The following is a 23,912-nucleotide window of genomic DNA, read 5'->3' as shown; positions in this document are numbered from 1 at the left end:
CTCTGCCTGCCGCTCGCTTCCCTGACCCCGCGCCCGCACGCGGGCTGCGGACTCGGCGTAGGGGTTGGCGCCGGCTGCGGTCGGGCCGTCACGGGCTGACGCCGAGTGCGCCCAGCCTGCCCTCAGCGCGGCGCCTGGGCCTTGGTGCGCCGCTGCGGCCCATGGGGAGGGTCGGCCTGGCGGACCGGGTAAGTGGCGCCCCGGGGGCACCGGGACGGGAGGCCTGGCGGGAGGCGGGAGGCGGGGCGGGAGCGCCTCCGCGGGGGCATTTGGACGGGAGACCGCGGCTTTAGGCCGCGTCGCAGTGGGGCGGGAGGTCCCGGGCCGGTCGGTCCCCGAGCCGCCGGCGCCCTCGGACTCCAGGCGGCCCCCCGCCCCGGCCCCTCTGTTTCCTGCGCGCCCGCCGCCGCTTCCCTTTATGTGCCGCGGGTCGCCGGGCCTCGGGCTCTTCCTCTCTGCTCGCCATTCTTTCACCGTCTGTCAGTCTCCGGCTGCTTTGGACCCGAGGACGTTTTTCTCTCCCCGCCGTTGATCGTGTGTCGGAAAAGTTGCCGGGTCCCCGGTGGCCGGCCCGTGTCACCTGTGGCCCAGCGCACTGGCTCCCCTGAGCCGGGGGTGGAGCGGAGAGAAGCTTTTCCCTTCCTGGGCCTCGGACCCCACAGGTCATACCCCCCAGAGACGTGGGGTTTCCAGGCAAGAAGAGGTGACTCCGGTGTTACCTCCGTCGGTGTGCTTTCAAAGTGGCGTTTTAGCGTCATGTTCAAGCTGCCAGCATTTAAGCGTCACCTCTTGCCCAGACCATGTGTTATGAACAGCAGTTGCAAGATGAATAAGATTCTACCCCTGCTCTCGGAGTTCGGTCTCCAGGGAAACAGTCATAAACCCATGCCTGGACTGGAGAGGGAGTGATGCTTATAACTGAGTCTTGCAGGGGTTTTGTTGGACGTGCAAGATGGGGAAAGGTGTCCCGCAGAGGAAAGGAGTGCCAAGGTAGCTTCTGCTACCAGAGGCACCACCGTGCATTCTGGGAGCTGCCGGTAAGGCCGAGAGGGTTTAGGAGAGGTAATCAGGTCGGATTAAAAGGTTCTTGGAGAAGTCAGTAAAGGAGAAGCCTTAGGGTACTAATTGCTAGAACCAGGCGAATGGATGGAAAATGTGTTCTGGAGAAGGGCAAAATGTGCATATATGCAGGTCGAGGAAGACCGTATCTCCCAGCAGCAGGTGGGGTTTTTAAAGGATGCAACTCAGTTTGCACATTTTTATGGGATAAAGGTCTGCAGACATTTTGGCTATAAGGATATTCAGGGACTATGGGGTAATAAATTAGTAACTTAAAGTGGAGTGTGTTTTATTTTTAGAATTTTATCAAATGTGTTGCAGCCCTAGCCGGTTTGGCTCAGTGGATAGCGCGACGGCCTGAAGGATCCCAGGTTCCATTCCCATCAAGAGCACATGCCCGTGTTGTGGGCTCAGTTCCCAGTGGGGGGCCTGCCGGAGGCAACCAGTCAACTATTCTCTCTCTTCATTGATATTTCTATCTCTCCCTCTCCCTTCCTCTCTGGAATCAATTTTAAAAAAAGTATATTTAAAGAAAAAGAATAAAAAAGAAATGTGTTGCGGCCCGTCTGGTGTTGCTCAGTGGTTGAGCCTGGGCGGGTGAACTAGGAGGTCACAGTTTCATTCCTGGTCAGGGCTTGATCCCCAATAGGGGTGTGCAGGAGGCAGCCAGTGGATGATTCTCTCTCATCATTGATGTCTCTCTCTCTCCCTCTCTAAAATCAATTAAAACAGAGTTTTTAAGAATAAGGAATGTGCTGCAAGCTGTACAGTTTAGAACAGATTGTGAGATAGACAGAAATATAACCTGGTGTAATAAAAGTGTTAACAGTGAAGAGCTATTCTGATTGTGGAGCTCTCTGATGACTAAGGATAGCTTTTATGGAAAACTAGAGGCCCGATGCATGAAATTTGTGCAAGAGTAGGCCTTCCTTCCCCTGGCTGCTGGCACCAGCTTCCGTCTGGCACCGGGGACCCGGGCTTCCCTCCTATCTCTGGCTTCGTCTGGAAGGACGTTCAGCCTAATTAGCATATTATGCTTTTATTTTTATAGATATTATAGATAAGAATTGGGGGAGCATTTTTGTGTGTTTCCAAATGTAACTTTATAAAGTGGATTTCGTGGTGTGTTTTTTTTTTAATTTTTAGAAAGAGGAAGGGGAGAGGGAGAAACATCAATTTGTTGTTCCACTTATTTGTGCATTCATTGGTTGTGTGTATCCTGGGAACTATGAAATCCACTTGCCCTGGCCAAGTGGATTTCTTTTTACCTGGTTTGTTGTTGTTGTTGTTTTAAATGTGTTTTTTATATTAGAGAGAAACATCAATTGGTTGCTTCCCATACCCACCAACTGGAGATTGAATTGGCAACCTGGGCATGTGCCCTGACTGGGAATTGGTGCACAGTTTGATGCTCTACCAACTGAGCCATACCGGACAGGACTTACCTGGTTTGTTTTAAATTATCTTTGTGGAACAGATGATCCAGAGCTAGTAATCCCTCTAGTCTTTCATAATAGTAAATTGTGAAGGATGTTCTATTATATACCTAACTTACAGGTGACTCTCATGGACTTTGTTTGGAATACACTCTAGCCTATGTTATTTTGGTAATAATTGAGTCTGAAAGTTAATGGGAATATTAAACTGTAACAAGGGTATCAGAGGTGGAGGTATAGTGAAATTTTAAAATTCTTTAAAACGTCATTGTAACTCTATGAGGCAGATGCTTTGTGTTACCTATTTTTTTGTGGACATCAATGTGCATTGCTCCTCCTGTTCCTTTCAGTTAGTGTATACTTCCCATATTCTTCAGGCTTCATTTTCCCTTCATGGTACCTGAATATTTATTTAGTGATAAAAAGGCCTCTCACCAAGCTTGCTTCTTGAGGTGCTCAGAACTCAGACCTTGATTTATTGTTAGTTGTATGGTTGTAGTATTTTTTTGTCCCATTAATTATAGTATACTACTTAAAATTTACCGCTTATATCAAATACCACTTACCATAAGTTAATATCCTGAAAAGCAGATCTGCAGATCTTATCCTATATAATAAAAGCCTAATATGCAAACCGACCAAACGGTGGAACAATTGGTCGCTATAATGGGCACTGACCACCAGGGGGCAGACGCTCAACACAGGAGCTGGCCCCTGGTGGTCAGTGTGCTCCCACAGGGGGAGTGCCACTCAGCCAGAAGCTGGGCTCACAGCTGGTGAGCACAGCGGTGGTGGTGGGAGCTTCTCCTGCCTTCGCACCAGCACTAATGAGCAGCGAGCCGAGTGGTAAGGAGCAGCAATCAGACGGGTGGTAAGGAGCAAGGGGTCCCGGACTCTGGGAAGCGGGCCTAAGCTGGCAGGTGGACATCCCCCGAGGCGTCCCGGACTGCAAGAGGGCACAGGCTGGGCTGAGGGATCTGCCTTCTCCAGTGCACGAATTTCCTGCACCGGGCCTCTAGTTGTTTCATAATAATGTGATTTAAGTAGGTACATTAACATTTTTTCATCCATTCACGGATATAATTAGAAAATATTTATAAAGCACTTACAATTTTCCAAACATGGTACTGAAATAGAGATACAAGGATGAAGTAAAAACAGCCCTTACTTGAGGCATAACATGTAAAAGTTGCCTTGATCCAACTATGTTCAGGGGAAACAAATTGGAGATCGTGCCCAGCAAGTGTTACTCAATGGTTGAGCATCAGTCCATGAACCAGGAGGTCACTGGTTTGATTCCTGGTCAGGACACATGCCTGGGTTGTGGGCTTGATCCCCAGTATGGGGCAAACAGAAGGCAGCCGATCAGTGATTCTCTCTCATCATTGATGTTTCTATCTCTCCCTTTTCCTTCCTCCCTCTCTAAAAATCAATAAAACATCTTTTTTTTTTTAATAAAAAAAATTTGGAGATAGTTTTATGTATCAGTAGTAGGTCACCAAAGGCTTCCAAGATGCTCTTGAAAGGTAAATAGGTGGGATACTTCGGAGAAAACTTCTTCCATGTTCTTTTTCTGCCAGTGGGGCATTTTTAACATAGTTTGCCAGCTTAGGTAGAATCTTGAAAAGTCATTGTTCTAGCAGAGCCATGTTTACTGTGTTTGTTCTTAAATGGAGCATATGTGAAAGAAATGTTGACCAAAAGGTGGTGTTACAATAAAAAAAGAAGTAAATAACAGGTATATTAAGTTGCAAAAATCAGCTCTTGGTATTTGCATTTGATCCTGGCTCCTTAAGGTATATGCAGATGTTAGAAAGTGCTGCTATTTTGTAGCTCCAGTGGTGCAATCGGTTAGCGCGCGGTACTTATAAGAAAGTGCTGCTATTTTATTTCCTGGCACAAGACTTCAGGAAATAAATGTGTTATATCATCTGAGTTAACATCTCAGCTTGAATTAAGTTTGGGTCCTGGCTGTTTGTTAATGCATTTGTTACATTCAGTAGTAGAAATGGGGAGAATGAACAAATCAACTATGATATCCTATATAATAAAAGCCTAATATGCTAAGTGTTCGGTCATCCTGTCAGCCATTCAACCACTCAAAGCATAATATGCTAATGATATGCTAAAGTTGTGCAACTGCTCGCTATGATGTGCACTGACCACCAGGGCGCATATACTCAATGCAGGAGCTGTCCCCTGGTAGTCAGTGTGCTCTCACAGGGGGAGTGCCGCTCAGCCAGAAGCTGGGCTCACAGCTTAAGCCATCAGTTGGACATCCTCCGTGGGCTCCCGGACTGCGAGAGGGTGCAGGCCAGGCTGAGGGACCCCTCTTCCCCGAGTGCACGAATGTCGTGCACCGGGCCTCTAGTTGTTGTTTTTTTTTTTTAAAAATGTATTTTATTGATTTTTTACAGAGAGGAAGGGAGAGGGATAGAGAGTTAGAAACATCGATGACAGAGAAACATCGATCAGCTGCCTCCTGCACACCCCCTACTAGGGATGTGCCCGCAACCAAGGTACATGCCCTTGACCGGAATCGAACCCGGGACCCTTCAGTCCGCAGGCCGACGCTCTATCCACTGAGCCAAACCGGTTAGGGCGGGCCTCTAGTTTTGTATAAGTGCTTAAAACACCTAACGTTAAAAAAAGTATACACATCTCTTAATGAATAGATGCAATAAAGCTATGTAAAAAAAATGACATAAAGGAAGGAAAGCAAGGAATTAATGAGAGTGGGATTCAGACTGCTGCTCACCCTGGGGCCAGGGAAATCACTGCAATGGGATTAGGGGGTGAGGTTCATAGGGGTTGAGTGTAGGTTCTTGTTCAAATCCTGTATCTTGTTTTGGATGGTAAAGTCACTGGTGCTTGTAGCAATATAGTAATTAATTAAAAGCAGGCCATACATGCGTGGATGGATGATGAATGTGTTGTTGCTGTGAATAATGCAGTCCAGTTGGTTTTGTTTTTTTAAAACATTTTTATTGATTTCAGAGAGGAAGGGAGAGATAGAAACGTAAATGATGAGAGAGAATCATTGATCAGCTGCCTCTTTCACACCCCCTACTGTGAATTGAGCCCACAACCCGGACATGTGCCCTTGACTGGAATCAAACCCGGGACCCTTCAGTCTGCAGGCCGACACTCTATCCACTGAGCCAAACTGTGAATCTAGGGCAGTCCTGTAGATTTGAAGTCTAGTATAAACAAGAAAGCCCTTTTGCATTTACTGTGATGCTGAGATCTGATTTATAAACACTTCGTTGCAGAAACTAGGAGATGATGCTAAGATGACATCAGTTTCTAATATTTAAAGTGTGTTTTTGAAGGTTTTGAGAATAGAAGCAAGGAACTTTAAGATGTTGCTGCATAATGATTTCTGAAGCTTGCACATAAAGGTGAATCAAATGGAATTGTCAACAAACCATCTTCAATTTAGAAATAGAGACAGAGGAAGCATGGTCCCATGAAACTTTATTAATTCAGCCCTGAAATCCTTGTTAAATATTGGGTTTTCAGATGAAAAAACTTGGTTAGTGGCAGAGATCCTCTACATCAGCGGTTGCCAACCTTTTGGACCTCACAGACCACCAGTAGTCCACAGACCACCGGTCGGCGACTGCTGCTCTACACAGCGTGATTTTCTTTTTTTAATTCTAATATTTGGGGAAATATTTCTATGAGAGATTATTCTTCCAGGTTGGGAGATGCATGAGAGTTAATTAAACAATAGCCTGTTATTTCACACCCCCTCTGCAATGTGGCTTCTTCCTCCCTTTTACCTAGTCCTTTTTTTAAAAATTGTAGTAAAATATATATATAATAAAATTTTCCACTTTCACCATGTTTAAATTAAAGCACAGTACTGTGGCATTAAGTACATTCATGTTGTGCGATCATTATCACCATCCATCTCCAGAACCTTTTGCCTACCTACTCTTTCTAGTGTAATTTGTGGGCATTGTGTGCTTTCACTGCTGATTTGTGTGGCTAAATAGACTTTTATTTGAATATTAATATTTCAACAAATATTTATTAAATGCTTACTCTGTGCCAGAAATTGGAGATGCTAAAAAGAATAAGCTAATCTTTCCCCTTCACAGTCTAGTGGGCATTTGGTTAACCTATTTTCATTTGTAAATAGCTTATCTCATGAAGTTCTCAAGTTTTTTATGAAGAGACTAGAGGCCCGGTGCACAAAATTCATGCACAGAGGGGGGGGGGCGGGAGTGGTGGTCCCTCAACCCGGCCTGCACCCTCTCCAATCTGGGACCACTTGGGGGATGTCCAACTGCCTCTCACAATCCGGGACCGCTGGCTCCTAACTGCTCACCTGCCTGCCGGCCTGATCTCCCTAACTGCTCTCCCCTGCCGGCCTGATCCCCCTAACTGCTCTCCCCTGCCAGCCTGATCCCCCTAACTGCTCTCCCCTGCCAGCCTGATCCCCCTAACTGCTCTCCCCTGCCGGCCTGGTCTCCCTAACTGCTCTCCCCTGCTGGTCTGATCCTCCTAACTGCCTCTACCTCTGCCCCGCCACCATGGCTTTGTCTGGAAGGACATCTGGAAGGCAGTCCGGAAGATGTCTGGTCTAATTAGCATATTACCCTTTTATTAGTATAGATATTAGAAAAAATAGAGTTTGGGTTGCAAACCAATTTTGATCATAAAAATTTGTCTTTATGTTTGTAATTTCCCAGAAAGCTTCTTTTAAGTTTGTTTTCCAGAATGTGATAGTCTTCCCTTGTCTTTATAAGAATAAAGACAGAACAAATGAACCCATGGTTTTTACTAGGCTTTGGTTTCGTGACTAATTGGATGAAGAGGGCTCAAAAAATTAAAGTAGAATAAATGAAAGATACATGGTCATTTCTGAATTACATTTTGTGTGTGTGTGTGTGTGTGTTTTATCAGAGGAAGGGAGAGGGAGAGAGAGAGAAACATCAATGATGAGAGAGAATCATTGATTGGTTGCCTCCTGCACGCCCCCTACTGGGGATCAAGCCTGCAACCCAGGCATGTGCCCTCAACCGGAATCGAACCTGGCACCCTTCAGTCCGCAGGCCAACACTCTATCCACTGAGCCAAACCAGCTAGGGCTGAAGTACATTTTTTGAGAACCACAATATTAAGCCAGACATTCAACACTCAGCATTTTTTTTTCTTGCTGTTGCTCTGAGTTTTTCACATTAAATTTAAAGTTTAAGGATATCTTGTCTAAATTTTAATTTAGATAAGAATGATTAGTTCTGAATACCAGGTAGGCTAGGGGGAAGTAGACACCATGAGGATTCCCTCTAAAGCTTTGAAGGCAAGGTTGTATTTCAGTCATACTAAATTAAGAAATGGAGTTCATTATTTTTTCTTCATTTAGTTTCAGTGACTCAAGTGTAATTTGACAAGGCATTGCCAGGTTCCTGAATAAAATGTTCTGTGTCTGGCACTGAAGGCAGTGGACATTTCCCTGTTGGATGTGCTCTCTAGGAAATTGTACGTGCTTCTATCAGCTAAGCTGGTGAGTTGTCACAGAAGCCTTAATGTAGGTCATTCATTAGAGCATCCACCAGTACCCTGAACCCTGCTTTTATTCATCCTGCTTCTGTGCTACCTTGGGGCCTTTTCATTAAGAAAGCAAAACAGAGCTGTTAGGTAATCTGAGGGTTTGGGTATTATGAAGCAACAATGTAGTGGGGCACTGACTTCCAGGCAGAGAGCTACAATGCTCAAAACCAGAACAGCTATTCTGAGGGAATAAAGTTGGTATCCACCCCTGTCACCTCCCACTCCACACAAAGTGAAGCCAAGGTCAGCTAAAGTGTTGGGGCAGCAGGGTCTTAGAATACCTGTCATAGAAAGGTAGAGAAGTAAGCATACACCTGAGAGAAACTTTTGCCCTGAGTCAGACATAACCCTGGGGGGAATTTCCTTCTTGTCTATGTCTTCTTCTCTTCCTGAGACACAGACGCAGGCAGGACAAGTTTTGTATAACACAATTTTTATGGCAAAATGCTGTCTGGACCTGGAAACTTACAGACTTTTGGATGTGTTCATAAATGGGAAGCTACCTGTGCTAAGCATTTATTTGCAATTTAGAGATTTAAAAAAAATTGTTTTCCGTTTGAGGAAGATTATGCCTTATTTTGAGAAGTGGGCCATGTTGTGGGTTTCAGAATGTTAAGGGTTTTTTTTTTAAAAGTTGTCAGTAGGGGTTTACTAGTACTTGCAAGGGCTGTGGTGTTCACCTGACTGGGTTTGAGATGACTTGGGGCAGATTTATCTCCTGAAGTCTCACCCAGTTCCCCATCTCTAACCTAGTGCTAGGCTTCCTCAGCAAATACTGCATTTACAACCACCCTGGCCAGATAAGGTTTAATAAATGTTAACCACTGTTGTCTTTTTAAAAAATATTTTTTTATTGATTTCAGAAAGGAAGGGAAAGGGAGAGAGAGATAGAAACATCAATGATGAGAGAATCATTGATCGGCTGCCTCCTGCATGCCCCCTACTGGGGATAGAGCCGGCGACCCGGGCATGTGCCCTTGACCAAAATCGAACCAGTCTGCAGGCTGATGCTCTATCCATGAGCCAAACCAGCTAGGGCAACCATTGTTGTCTTCATTTTTGTTGTAATCTTGTATTCCTCTATTCTGCAGGGATATTGTGTATTTGTCATTCACATGTAGATTGATTATCTCTTTGTAACCAATGTCATGAGGAAGTCAGGATATTTAAGATCTAACTTTCTACACTTCCCTTAACAAGCAATAATAAAATACATTATTTGGTTAACCTACTTCTGTGAGATCATTTCTGTGTTGTTTTTTTTAATTTCTAGGCATATGTTTAAATTTTTTCTCTATAAAAGGGTAGCTAATTGTGCTAAGTGAATCTAGTGTTTTTGGGAGGCTTCTACTTTTTGCTATTGAGACCAAATAGAATTTTTAAAATTATATATATGTAATTAATGTCCTGAATCTAGAACCTTTCATCTTAACTCATTATATGCTGTAGAACAGACTGATTTCACACGAATTCCTTGACCACACGATCTTAATTATAGAAGTTTATTTTAAAAATAATATATGCATATTAGAAAGTATGCTTATTAGTGATATCAGATGTCTTGGCTTTTGTCCTTGAAGGTTTCTGGGCTAGGAGATCTCTTTAAATACATTTTACCTCTACAATTCCTTGAAAATGGTGCCTCAACCAGGGCCGGGATTGAACCTGCATCCCAGGTGCATGCCCTTGACTGGGAATTGAACCCATGACTCTTCAGTGAGCACACTGGCCAGGGCAACACGAAAAGATTTTAAATCTTTACTGTATTTTGCATTTTTACCCCCCCACCCCCACCCCCACCCCCCTTTGCCTTTCAGCATTAAACTGAAAAGATGTCACTGTATGATGACCTGGGAGTGGAGACCAGTGACTCGAAAACAGAAGGCTGGTCCAAAAACTTCAAACTTCTACAGTCTCAGCTTCAGGTGAAGAAGGCAGCTCTCACTCAAGCAAAGGTAAGATAAGCCCACAGTGTGAAAGTAGGAAAGTCTACAGAGCAGGTTCCTCCTTAGATTAAGAGTAATATGATTTTAGCTTGCTCTGCTGCCTTTTTATTGATTATGTAGGGTTAAACATTTATGGGGAGAGAGGCTCTATGTAGAGAAGAACAAGGAGCTAAGGGTCATTTTGGTCTTCCCAATTCCTGGGAATAGAACTATTTCAGGGATTCCAATGGAGAAAGGCAATACTCGGTTTCCAATAGTGGTACAGGTTTTCAGACTTCATTATGTCTAAGATTACTGAGAATTTAGTTAAAATATTGCTTCATTGGCCATATTCCTGATATACTGGTAAATTCCGGTTCTGGGTTGGGGCCCATGGGAGTTTGCATTTTTGGTAGTATTCCTGCTGTTGTAGGTGGTTTGGAATCAGCACTTTGAGAAAGGAAGCTCTGCAGTAATTAGTAAGCTGTTCTAATGTGTATGTGTTATTGAGGGCTCAGATTGGTTGTGAATGCGTCAGGTGTATGTAGTGTGGGAGTCATTGTTTTTGTTCTAGTTGTATACATGTTGGGCATTGGCTGCATCCTTGAAATTATTCAACATGTAAAACATTAAAAACATAGGTGCCCAATGGATATTTGATATTAAAATGTTACTGTCAAATACTTTTAGGAACAGAAAATAGAAAAGCAGAAGTAAAAATATTCTAGAGATATATAAATTAAAAACTACTTGGGATAATTCTTTATTATCAGTTTAAAAATTGTCAGCTTTGTGAATTACTTGTAGCCAATCTTTTAAAATCCTAGATAATTTGTTTCTTCCTGCCTAGTACTTTAGGATCACCTTCTCTATCCAGCCAGTGCATAATTATAAATATAGGTTAAAAATCAGCTTGAATAAAATAAAACTGAGAAAATAGACTCTTCCAAAAAGAAATATATTAAAAAGGCAAATAAAATTTATGGATAACACACTGATTTTTCTGTACCATTATTTTACTCACATGAAAAATAAAGAATTGGGTGCTGATAAGCAAGGAATTATGTTTTGTTTTGTTTTTAAATATATTTTATTGATTTTTTACAGAGAGGATAGAAAGTCAGAAACATCGATGAGAGAGAAACATCGATTAGCTGCCTCCTGCACACCCCCTACTGGGGATGTGCTGGCAACCAAGGTACATGCCCTTGACTGGAATCGAACCTGGGACCCTTCAGTCCCCAGGCCGACGCTCTATCCACTGAGCCAAACCGATCAGGGCAGGAATTATGTTTTTATATGAAATCTACACTCTTAGACATCCTCTGTAGTATCTGTTTAATTTATACTTATCATCTTTTCACTTACCCAAATACATTAACTTCAGGAGATCTCTTAAGATTTCAAATAGATTTTTTAATCGGTCAAAATAAAAAGTTGCTTATGAAATCATTTCTAACTTTCTAATATCTTTTGAGATTGCTATGTGAAATTAATGTTGTGTTTTTCTTTAAGAGAAGTGAAGATACATTTCATTGATTCTCTTAGACTATTTAATTTACTAATTAATTACTCAGTACCAGGTTGGCATAACCAAAGGTATTTGGTACAGAAAATGTTGCCTACAGACTGAAATTGTGGTTTCATCTGTATCTCCATTTTAAAAACATATATCAAATAGAAAAACGTATGATTCTGATACCGCCCTCCTCCATTGTCCTTTAAACTTTGGTTTTTACCTTGTGAATTGTAACTTATTGATTGGATTAAATTTATTTGCTTGAAATAATAAGTGATGTTAAATTCAAGAGAGATGGTGGCTTATTTTTAGCCTTTTATAGTGATTGATATCAGTGAAAATGTATAACACTTTAAAATTGCAAAGGGAGAGGGAACTTAAACCTTTATAACCAAAAGATCAAATAGACATCTCTGTACCCATCTGGTCATGATTAGCATTATTAACAGACAACCTGAGTTGTGTGCCTGCTGGGGTGATGCAGCATAAAGCACACCACCTCACCTATGACATATTCTTGCCAAAGAGCACTGTTCTAACCTAATCAAGATTTAATTTAGTTTTCTTTTTTTAAAATATATTTTTTTATTGATTTCAGAGAGGAAGGAAGAGGGAGAGATAGAAACATCAATGAGAGAGAATCATTGATCAGTTGCCTCCTGCACACCCCCTACTGGGGATCGAGCCTGCAACCTGAGCATGTGCCCTTGACCGGAATGGAACCTGGGACCCTTCGGTCCACAGGCTGACACTCTATCCACTGAGCCAAACCAGCTAGGGCTTAACTTAGTTTTCAATAATTATAGGGCATAGATGAATAAGTGAAACTACACCACCAGGAATTTATCAAACAGATCTTAAAATGTGCAGCATTTTACAAGACAGTGTCAGAAGAAAAAGAGGAGACAAAAATGATGATTACAGTGATGACAGCAAGGAGGGAGGATTTTCCTAAATCAGAAGACTAAAAACCAAATGCATTGTGGACTTTTGGTAGGATCCTGGTTCAAAATAAAATCAACTATTTAGAAGACATTTGGGGGATAGCTTGGAAAACCTGAGTAGGAATTGGATAGGAATTGATACAGGGTATTATTGATTTTATTAGGTCTAGTGTTGTGGTTATGTAAAAGGATGTTCATAATTTTAGCTGATTAAGGATAGTGTCCTGGTGTCTTCAAAAGGTTCAACATGCCGAACCGGTTTGGCTCAGTGGATAGAGCGTTGGCCTGCGGACTCAAGGGTCCCAGGTTCGATTCCGGTCAAGGGCATGTGCTTGGGTTGCGGGCACATCCCTACTGGGGGCTGTGCAGGAGGCAGCTGATTGATCTCTCTCATCGATGTTTCTAACTTTCTATCCCTCTCCCTTCTTCTCTGTAAAAATTCAATAAAATATATTTTTTTTAAAAAAGGTTCAACATAAAATACAGGTGTAAGGTAAAACAAATATAAAATATTAACAATGGTTGATAGTATATGAATGATCATGTTTTCTTTAGAAAAAAATTTTTTCTGTAGGTTCAAAATAAAACAGGTAGGGCAAGATTTTATATTCTACTGGTAGGGGGAAAAACTCTCATGTTTTGCCAGGATATAAAAAAAAATCCATTCCTTGTGAAAGATCCACACTAGTCAAAACATAATATGCTGTTATAGATTTGGCCTCCTGGTCAAAGGAGAATCCATTGTAGAGATGATTTCACATACAAACTTAAATAAAACTGACAAAGTTTACTATAAGTCTTTTACAGTGGGGAAAATTTGTTTTGTGTGTAAAAAAAAAAAAAAGCCAATGAAACTAGTATGTGGTTATAGTAATAATAGAATTAAACGGCTATTTTAAGATTATGATTTTCTTGTATCCAAAAGGTTCATTACAAAGACTCCCCCAGCCCCTCAAAAAAACTTTGTTATAAGTAGTATGAATTTTTATTTGAAGCTTCAGTAAACTCTTTTTGTTTTTCAATGATTTTAGAGCCAGAGAACAAAACAAAGTACAGTCCTTGCCCCGGTAATCGACCTAAAGCGAGGCGGCTCTTCAGATGACCGGCAGATTGTGGACACCCCGCCTCACGTAGCAGCTGGCCTAAAGGTAAGCCCGTCCTTTCCTGCTAGCTGTGTCTTATTTCATGCATATGTCACGCTGGACACAGTCTCTTCGGTAGACCTTTGCAGCCTAGTCAATATCATTTTCAACTTAGTTTTTACCTGTGTCTTATCAAGTTTAAAACATTTAGCTATTTGAAATAAAATAGCTTATTATAGAAAAATCAGAAACTAGAGATATGCAAAAAGAAAAATAAATGACTTCAATCCTACCCAGAAGTTAAAAACTTTAGATTTTGGAATACCTCCCCATTCTATGCCTCCTCTACCTGTTGTTTTCTAATTTGCTTATTTTGCTTAATATATTGGGACTGTCCATCTCTGTAAAAAAGTATAGGACTGTATGTTCATATTAATGGCTTTACTGTATTCCCTTGTGAGGGTATACTGTAGTTAATTTTCTTAATGCTAGATATATAATCCCCCCCCCCCCAGTTTTTGCTATCATAAAGAATATTAGTATTCATTGTTTTATTATGGATTAAAATAAGGACAATTCTTCTGCCCTTTATTATATTTTGCATAAGTTTAAAAACTAAGAAACAGACATGTGTAGCTCTGTAAATAGGTTAAGTGAGGATGAGGAAGATCTGGAAAAGGATAATTCCAAATCATAGTTAAAACTACACAAAATGGGGGGCAAATGAATTAAACATAATATATAGTTAAAATTACACCCACTCTTTAGATATATACACATTATTCTTTTATAGATGGCATTCAAGTAATATGACTGCAGTGGTTTAAATATACTAGGTGCACAGGTTGCTTGATGAGAAATGGCCAAAGGTTAATGATAGAATATGCTGTTATTGCCGACTATTTCTTAGCAAGGTACCCTTCCTACCCCCTCCCCCCAAAAAGGACACAGTTCCAGCTACATGCCCCTTCCCTTCTTTATTTAGTTTCTCATCCTCCTCATAGTTTTGACTGTTCTGGTTTGGAATTCTCTTGCTCCCCCACTTGCTTTTCTCAGGCACAGCACAGCTGAAGCTCTTGGTAGGATTTCTTGGCTGGAAGAACTGATACTACAGGCTAATAGTCTGTATAGAGGGACCAGCACCCCACAGTGGAAATGCTTTGGGGGGCGGTTCTTAGTCATTTAACATTTTTTTCCCACAAACTCAACACCTAAGTTTTTCTAGCTATATCTACTCAAAAGCTGATTCATCATCTTCTATTATTGCATATTGAGTTTAGAACCTATAATATTGTTTCTACCCCCCAAAATCTAATCAATAAGCATTTTTTCATGTTATGTAGTTTTCATAACCAGTTTTAATGTTTTTTAGTTTTAGTAGTTTTTAAATTTATTTTTTTAATTTAGAGAGAGGGAGGGAGAGAGAGAGAACTGATTTGTTGTTCCACTTATTTATACATTCACTGGTTAATTCTTGTACTAGTATGTGCCCTGACCAGGAACCTTGGCATATTGGGCTGCTCTAACCAACTGTGCTACCTGCCCAGGGTTCATAACCAATTTTTTAAAGAATATATACTTTTTGCCCTAACCGGTTTGGTTCAGTGGATAGAGCATCGGCCTGCAGACTGAGAGGTCCCAGGTTAGATTCCGGTCAAGGGCATGTACCTTGGTAGCGGGCACATCCAGTAGGAGGTGTGCAGGAGGCGGCTGATCGATGTTTCTCTCTCATCAATGTTTCTGACTCTCTATCCCTCTCCCTTCCTCTCTGTAAAAAATCAATAAAATATATTTTTAAAAAAAGAATATATACTTTTTTATTGATGTTAGAGAGAAAGGAAGGGAGAGGGAAAGGGAGAGAGAGAGAAACAGCGATGTGAGAGAGAAACATCGATTGGTTGCCTCTTACACGCACCCCAACCAGGGATCAAACCCACAACCTGGACATGTGCCCTGACTGGAAATTGAACCCACAGCCTTTTGGTGCATGGGGAGAATGCTCAACCAACTGAGCCACACCAGCCAGGACATAACCAATGTTTAATTGTAAAGTATTCCTATCAAGCGAATGTATTGTAATTTATACAAGTATTTCCTAACTGTAGAACCATCTAGACCTGCTTTTATGTTGTCGTCATAAATAACACTATAATGCACATCTCCATAGAGAGTGCTCTATGCATGTAAAATTATTTTCTTAGGATAGACTTCCTGAAGTGGCTTTAAGAAATCAGTCATTTTCATTGCCAATTTGTGTTTTTGTGTGTTTTTTTTGGTAAGGTTTTTTATTTTTTTAATATATTTTTTATCGATTTCAGAGGAGAAGGGAGAAGGGAGAGAGATAGAAACATCAGTGATGAGAGAGAATCACTGATCGGCTACCTCCTGCATGCCCCCTACTAGGGAATGAGCCTACAACTTGGGCATGTGCCCTTGACTGGAATTGAACCTGGGACCCTTCAGTTTGCAGGCCGACGCTCTATCCACTGAGCCAAACCAGCTAGGGCTGTTCTCTCTTTTTTAAAAATATATTTTTATTGATTTCAGAGAGGAAGGAAGAAGGGAGTGAGATAGAAACATCAATGATGAGAGAGAATCACTAATCGGCTACCTCCTGCATGCCCCCTCCTGGGGATTGAGCCCACAAACCGGGCATGTGCCTTTGACTGGAATCGAACCCGGGACCCTTCAGTTTGCAGGCCGACGCTCTATCCACTGAGCCAAACCAGCTAGGGCTGTTCTCTCTTTTTTAAAAATATATTTTTATTGATTTTAGAGAGGAAAGGAGAGGGAGAGAGAGAAAAACATCAATGAATAGAAAGAATCATCGATTGGCTGCCTCTTCCACGTCCCATGCTGGGGATCGAGCCCGTAACATGGGCATATACCCTTGACTGGAATCGAACCTGGGACCCTTCAGTCCACAGGCCAACGCTCTATCCACTGAGCAAAACCAGCTAATGCTGCTGTATTCTCTGTAGCATTTAAAGAAGAAGGCTCATTGTTAAACTTAGCAGGGTTTATTTTTTTATTAATTGTTTTATATTTTTATTGATTTCAGAGAGGAAGGAAGAGAGAGAGAGATAGAAACATCAGTGATGAGAGAGAATTATTGATCGGCTGCCTCCTGCACACCCCTACTGGGGATCGAGCCCGCAACCCAGGCATATGCCCTTGATTGGAATCGAACCTGCAACCCTTCAGTCCACAGGCCGATGCTCTATCCACTGAGCCAAGCTGGCTAGGACTTAGCAGGGTTTGTACAGTAAAAGTTTTTTATTTCAAATTTTGAAATGACAAAGAATTAACTTTCATATTGACAATTTGTTCTCAGAAACTTTCTGATAGTATTTTATAAGTTGAGTGGCTGGTTACTAGCTTCTCTTCTGTCTTAATAAAAACTGAAAGGAAATCTTATTCATGTGCCTTTGCCTTTATATGAATACAAATTTATTAATTATCCTATGTGGACCCTATGTTTAATAGATTTGTGTAAATTTTCCTCTGATAGGGCCTCAGAGGTGACTACAGTTATTTTCCTAACTTCTTTTATTCATCGAATCATACTGTTTTCTGATTTTTTAGTTACAAGGAAATGACGAAGTATTTGTTTTACAATGCAGAAAGTCAATGGAATAATGTGATATTGTACAATGTCAAACTGAACAGGATTGTTGGATTTAAATCCATTGATATTGAACACAAGCTCTTTTTGTTTATGTTTTTTGTTGTTGTTATTGTTAGTTCTCACCTGAGGATATTTTCCATTGATTTTTAGAGAGAAAGGAAGGGAGGGGAGAGACAGAGAGAGAATCATCAATGTGACAGAAATATCGATTGGTTGCCTCCCATGGAGCCAGCAACTAAGGTATGTGCCCTTGACCGGAATCAAACCCGGGACCTTCAGTCCACAGGCAGATGCTCTGTCCACTGAGCCAAACCGGCAAGGGCAAAAGCTTTTCTTATCATATTAGTTTTGTGTTCAAAATGAAATACATTTTGCAACCTTTCTGCCTTTGATAGTATTGGGTAGTGTGCCTCCTGAAAGAGATGTAGAATGGGCACTCAAAAATACTAGTCCTAGGCTGTGCTTGTTTTAGTTGAGACCAGTTAAGGCCTCTTATTTTTAGAGATAATAAGAAAGAGTTATGCTAAGAAAACATGGAAGAAGTAAGTATAGAGGTTTAGGAAATTTAGACTGTATATTAGATTGGAGCTTCCCAGAACCAGATAGGGATCAAGACCACCAACCTAGGGTAAAGCTCCATTTCTAATCATGTATCTTCTAGTTAGCTGTACTGTCTGCCTTATGTCTTTCTGATTTCTTTGTTAAGACTACCTCTTTTCTTTCAAAGAATAAGTAGCTCCAGCTTCTAAATGTTTAGAAGAGAAATGCAAAATGTTATCATCTGAACCTGATCTTAGTGGACCTTAAAAAAATTAATGAGCCTGGCCAATGAGCTCAGTGGTTGTCAACCTAGGAACCAAGAGGTCGTCGCCTGTTCTGTTCCTGGTCAGGGCACATGCCCGGGTTGCAGGCTGGATCCCCAGTAGGGGGCGTGCAGGAGGCAGCCGATTGATGTTTCTACCTTTTTGTCCCTCTCCCTTCCTCCCTTGCTAAAAAATCAATAAAAACATAGGTAAAAATAAATTAATGATGACAAGAAGGGAATGACATCCATCTGTGTCAGACTCAGCACAAGAAGTGCTGCCTCCCAGGGAAGGGATGTATTCCAGAGCATTTCAAAAAGCCCAAGAAGTCCTGGCCAGTATTAGAGAGCATCGGCCCATGCACCTATGGGTTTCAGGTTAGATTCCCAGTCAAGGGCATGTATCTGGGTTGCAAGTTTGGTTGGGGTGCGTGCAGGAGGCAACCAGTCGATGTGTCTCTCTCACATCAGTGTTTCTTTCTCTTCCCCCCCCCTTTCCCCCCACTCTCTCCCCGTCCCTTCTACTCTCTAAAAAAATCAATGGGAAAAATATCCTCAGGTTATTAATGACCAAAAGAATGATTGTTATTTGTGGGTTGTTTGGTTTTTAAGTTTTCACGGAGATACATAAAAACAGAAATGTTCATTGTTAACTATATAAATAATCAAAATTATTAAAAGTTTCAGTAGTGGCAGTTTGGGAATTTGAGGAAAGTGCCATAGGATATTTATGGAATTAATACTGAACTAAATTCATTATCATGGTTTTGCTGCTACCTGGTGAGTTGTGTGACCATGTCAAGTTACTAAACCTCCTTAGACATTTGTTCCCTCATCTATAAAACAAAGGAGGCATGTAGATGTCATCAAGTCTCCTTCCAACCCTCATATTCTTTTACTTGAATTCTAAAATTTCAAGACATGAGAATGATACCTTGGCATTTTTATCTTCCTCAGGATCCCGTACCCAGTGGATTTTCTGCAGGAGAAGTTTTGATTCCCTTAGCTGATGAATATGATCCTATGTTTCCTAATGATTATGAGAAAGTAGTGAAGCGCCAAAGAGAAGAACGGCAGAGACAGCGGGAGCTGGAAAGACAAAAAGAAATAGAAGAGAGAGAAAAGTAAGGCTTTGTTTGGATTCAGGGCTATTTTATATTTGAAATATTTATTAGAATGTTAATGAATGAACTTCATTGCTGTCTGTAAGGCTGAAGTTAGTTTTTATGGTTAATCTTAAAAATTGGTAGTTGTCACATCCCAGCGTTAAAAAAAAACAGTCTCGACTCTAGAGCAAATTTCATGTATAGATGCAGAAAACTTAAAGTATATATTTTGGGTGAATTGTTAGAAATGTACCTTAGAACAACTTCAACCTGATGTTGAGCAATAGTTTCTTTCCTCTGCTATGACTCTTCTAAGGTCATAACTATTCAAAATCCTTAAATTGATCCTGGCCAGTGTGGCTAAGTTGGTTGAGCATCCTCCTATATACAGAAAGGTCACTGGTTCAATTCCTGGTTAGGGCATATGCCCCGGTTTCGGGTTTGGTTCCTGGGCCGGGTGTGTATGGGAGGCAACTGGTTGATATTTCTCTCTCTCCTTCTCCCTTCCTCCCTTTCTCTCTTAAAAAAACAAAAACAAAACAAAGCAAAACAAAGCAAAAAACAATAAAAACATATTTAAAAAATAAGCTGATATACCAATATGAAAAAAATCACAAACTAAAAATAAAATACTTAAATTGTTATATTTTTAACTATTTTTGTGCCAGGTGGAATTTTTTTAAAACATGCATTTAAAAATATATATATGTATATTTTTATTGATTTCAGAAAGGAAGAGAGAGGGAGAGAGAGATAGAAACATCAGTGATAGAGAATCATTGATTGGCTGTCACCTGCATGCCCCTACTGGGGATCGGGCCCACAACCCGGGCATGTGCCCTTGACCAGAATCGAACCCTGGACCTTTCAGTCCTCAAGCCGACACTCTTATCGACTGAGCCAAACCAGCTAGGGCAACACATGCATCTTTTATTTATGTTTTTTAAAAGTATGGGCAATAAGGCCCGGCTCAGTAGTTCAGAGGTTGAGCATCGACCTATGAACCAGGAGGTCATGGTTTGATTCTCGGTCAGAGCACATGCCCAGGTTGTAGGCTCAATCCCCAGTGTGGGGCATGCAGGAGGCAGCCAATCAATGATTCTCTGTCATCATTGATGTTTCTATTTCTCTCTCCCTCTCCCTTCCTCTTCGAAATCAATAAAGTTTAAAAACAAATAAATAAAAATATGGGCAATAAGGATTTGTTTATATTTCTTCTTCGTAAAATATTGCATATTAATTGTTAAGTAGTTTATAAAATATCCCCTGGCCAGTGTGACTCGGTTGGAGCATCGTCCTGTACACTGAAAGGTTGTGGGTTCAATTCCTGGTTGAGGCATGTATAGGAGGCGTGTACAGATGGATGTTTTGCGCTCTCTTTCTCTTTCTGTCATTCCCCCCTCCCTCCCTCCATCCCTTTCTCCCTCTAAATATCAATGAACAAGTTCTTGTGTGAGGGAAAAAATAGTTTATAAAATAGAAATACAGTATTTCTCATTATTTATTGAATCATTTCATTTAATGAAGGCATGTTCTCGAGCAGCGATTTTCAACCCTTTTCATCTCATGGCACACATAAACAAATTACTAAAATTTTGTGGCACACCAAAAAAATATATATTTTGCTGATCTGACAAAAAACAATAGGTATAATTTTGATTCACTCACACCAGACTATTGTTGTGTTGTCATTTTTTTTTTTTTTTTGACAGTCTAAGGGAAAAGAGGTTAGTGCCCTTGACTAAAATAGTCAGGTATTGCATGTTTTAAATTTTTTTGTGGTATACCAGTGTGCTCCTCACACACTGGTTGAAAATTGCTGTTCTAGAGAATTAGAATTATTAAACTATTACCTATGTTGATATGCTTTAAAATTGAAAGAGGCAAATACCAAGTAAACTTTTGTGTTGCTACTTATATACCTACTAGAGGCCTGGTGCACTAATTCGTGCATGGGTGGGGACAGTTTGGGGTCGATCGGGCTGGGCTGGCTGGGGGGAGGGGCCATGGGTGGTTGGTAGGCTGGCCCTGCCCCTTGGTTGAACTCCTGGTTGAGGGGACAATTTGCATATTAGCCTTTTATTATATAGGATTAAATGTGTTCAGTTCATCTTCTGGTTTTTCTCACTTGTCGTACTTGTGCTACTGTAGTTTTCAATCAGTTGTTTTCGCTCACTCCCCTCCTTCCATTAATAGTTTAGTGTGAAAGGGAGGATTTGGGTATTTTTCTAGCCAAGATAGTCAAGGTGATGTCCTTGAGTTCACATCTCTAATTTAGCTCATCTGTAATGAATATGGGTTCTTTTATTATCACAGGAGGCGTAAAGACAGACATGAAGCCAGTGGGTTTTCAAGACGACCAGATCCAGATTCTGATGAAGATGAAGATTATGAGCGAGAAAGGAGAAAAAGAAGTAAGGCATGAACATAAATATTATGTTTCCAACCTGGTGCAATTCCACTATTTGCTTTTCATATTCAGTTTGTTATGGTTCAGTTGACACTGACTTAGGTCATTTTGTCTCTGGAATTCCAGCAATCCACATTTGTATACAGTCTTAATTTATATTGCGTTTTTACATATATTCTCTTTTGAGCTTCCCATCCACTTTCTAATAGTTATTAAGTAGATATGTTGAGCATATCTTGAAATATATATACACATACTTTTCCTTACCTGTAGCATAGTTTGGTTTTTATTAACGTTTTTAGAGTCCAGCATATAGGTTGAATACTTACTGGTCTCATTTTTTCAGCTTATAGATTGGCTGTCCTTTTTGTAAGGAGGTATGCCTTTTCTGTGAAGGCCATTTAATTTCTTGAACATTAGCAGAAGCTAATATTGAGTAGTAGGGAAATGATGGCATTATGTCCATTATGTGTACTGCTGATAACAGGTGATGTTTATATTTTAACCTGATTAGTAGCAAATGTTTAGTAATCATCCTGAATTTTTCATACTAAACTCATTAGAGCTAATCTCAGAATCAATCAGTAATCACTTGGCAAGATTAAAAAATGATAAGAAGGATTTCAAAAGAAATATAAGATTTTATTCCTATTTCTCCTTAAGTATTTTGTCTAATCCAGGCCTGTTAATCATGATGCATGTACGCTGGCTTTGGAGGAATTTTTTGTGTGAAACATTTCACGCTGTTGCAGCACTGGTTTTGTAATCAGTTTTGTTTGTTTGTTTACATCTTATTTTTTGGACTATTTAATTGGTGATTAAGTTATAATACATATGTTAAGGCTTATACCTAATGAAAAATTCCTTATATTCTCCATTCTTGTCAGATAGCAAATGGAGTTATTTTGGCTTGTTTGTGTCCACCATTCTCTGTCCAGGAAACGAGCAGGAATGGTGACAACACAAAACAGATTTTATAGAAACCAGAAGTACCTACATTTTCAAATAGTTGTTTAGTTCCAGGAGTGTGTTGTATTGTGGGAGAAAGCTTGGAATCACTGGGAGCTACCTACCGCTGCCCACTAATTCTCCTCTGATCATTTTCTCCTATGAAAGAAAAATGGACACATTTATACCTAATTCAAAGGTTATTAAGTCTAAATGAGATAATGTATATGAAAAAATTTGGTGACTAGCCCTGGCCAGCATGGTTCAGTCCTGTCAGCATGAGAACCAGAAGGTCGCAGGTTCGATTCCCAGTCAAGGGCACATATCCCTGGCTCCATTCAGAGCGTGTGCTGGAAGTAACCAGTTGATGTGTGTGTGTGTGTGTGTGTGTGTGTGTGTGTGTGTTTCTCTCTCCCCCTTGTCTCCTTCCACTCTCTCTAAAAAATCAATGGAAGAAATATTCTCAGATGAGGATTCACAAACAAAGAATCTGGTGACTAACATCCTCTCAGTAAATAGTTGTATTACTGTTGGTTTTGTGTGTTGTTTTTTTAATCCTCACCTGAGGATATTCTCCCATTGATTTTTAGAGAGAGTGGAAGAGAGAGGGAAAGGCAGAGAGAAATATCGATGTGAGAGAAACACATCAATTGGTTGCCTCCTGCATGTGCCCCAACCAGGGCCCGGGCTGAAGAGGAGCCTGCAACCAAGGTACATGCTCGGGCCCTTGACCGGAACCAAACTAGGGACCCTTTGGTCCGCAGGCCAATGCTCTATCCACTGAGCCAAATCATCTAGGTCTTACTGTTGTTTTTTAAAAAAAAATATTTTCATTGATTTCAGAGAGGAAGGGAGAGGGAGAGAGAGATAGAAACATCAATGATGAGAGAGAATCATTGATGGGCTGCCTCCTGCATGCCCCTACTGGGGATTGAGCCTGCAACTTGGGCATGTGCCCTGACCAGGAATCAACCCCGACCCCCTGGTTCATAGGTTGAAGCTCAATCACTGAGCCACACTGGCCAGACTATGTTACTATTTTTTAAGTAACTGCTAATTCTCTGGGTTATGGTCTTTTATCTTAAAATTCATTTATTAACTACATTCTAGGGCTTTTGAATTTCTGCTATGAAAAAAATAATTGTGTTTGTCTGGTTTTTCAGTTTTCTACATTTTTAATCCTAGATTCAGATATTAAGTTCTTTAGATATTAGCTGGAGGGATGAAGTAGCAGTTCTGTCTCCCTCCCTCCCTCCCTCCCTCCCTCCCTTCCTTGTGTGATATGACAAATTGTGGGGAAGCACAGGACTTGTTTGGAAAGTCTGTAAGGAAGAATCTCCGAAAGGTCAGGGGCCTCTAGGGGGACCTTACCGAAGGTGGCAGACCCTACCTTGACTTTTCCAAATAAGTCTGAGCCCCCAGGTGTTTTACTGGAGTCTTTATGTTTAGTCTTTAGCCATCCTTGCTTAAAGGACACTGCAGGTGCAAGTG

At 40.9% G+C, this 23,912-nt stretch overlaps 1 protein-coding gene across 1 annotated transcript in view; it reads left to right on the top strand.

Annotated features, from left to right (window-relative positions):
• The first annotated feature begins 33 nt into the window (after positions 1-33).
• RBM17 (RNA binding motif protein 17) overlaps positions 34-23,912 on the top strand; it is a 34,313-nt gene continuing 10,434 nt past the window's right edge. Inside the window, 5 exon segments of the mRNA XM_014455535.2 lie at positions 34-188; positions 9,875-10,012; positions 13,477-13,593; positions 18,915-19,081; positions 21,380-21,477. Of these exon segments, the coding sequence (XP_014311021.1) occupies positions 9,890-10,012; positions 13,477-13,593; positions 18,915-19,081; positions 21,380-21,477 (505 nt within the window). The 5' untranslated portion in view covers positions 34-188; positions 9,875-9,889.

Source organism: Myotis lucifugus, unplaced genomic scaffold, assembly GCF_000147115.1.
Source record: "Myotis lucifugus unplaced genomic scaffold, Myoluc2.0 scaffold_47, whole genome shotgun sequence".
Classification (NCBI taxonomy): domain Eukaryota; kingdom Metazoa; phylum Chordata; class Mammalia; order Chiroptera; family Vespertilionidae; genus Myotis; species Myotis lucifugus.
Note: the sequence above shows the minus strand (reverse complement) of the source record. Positions and strands in the feature narration are given on the sequence as shown.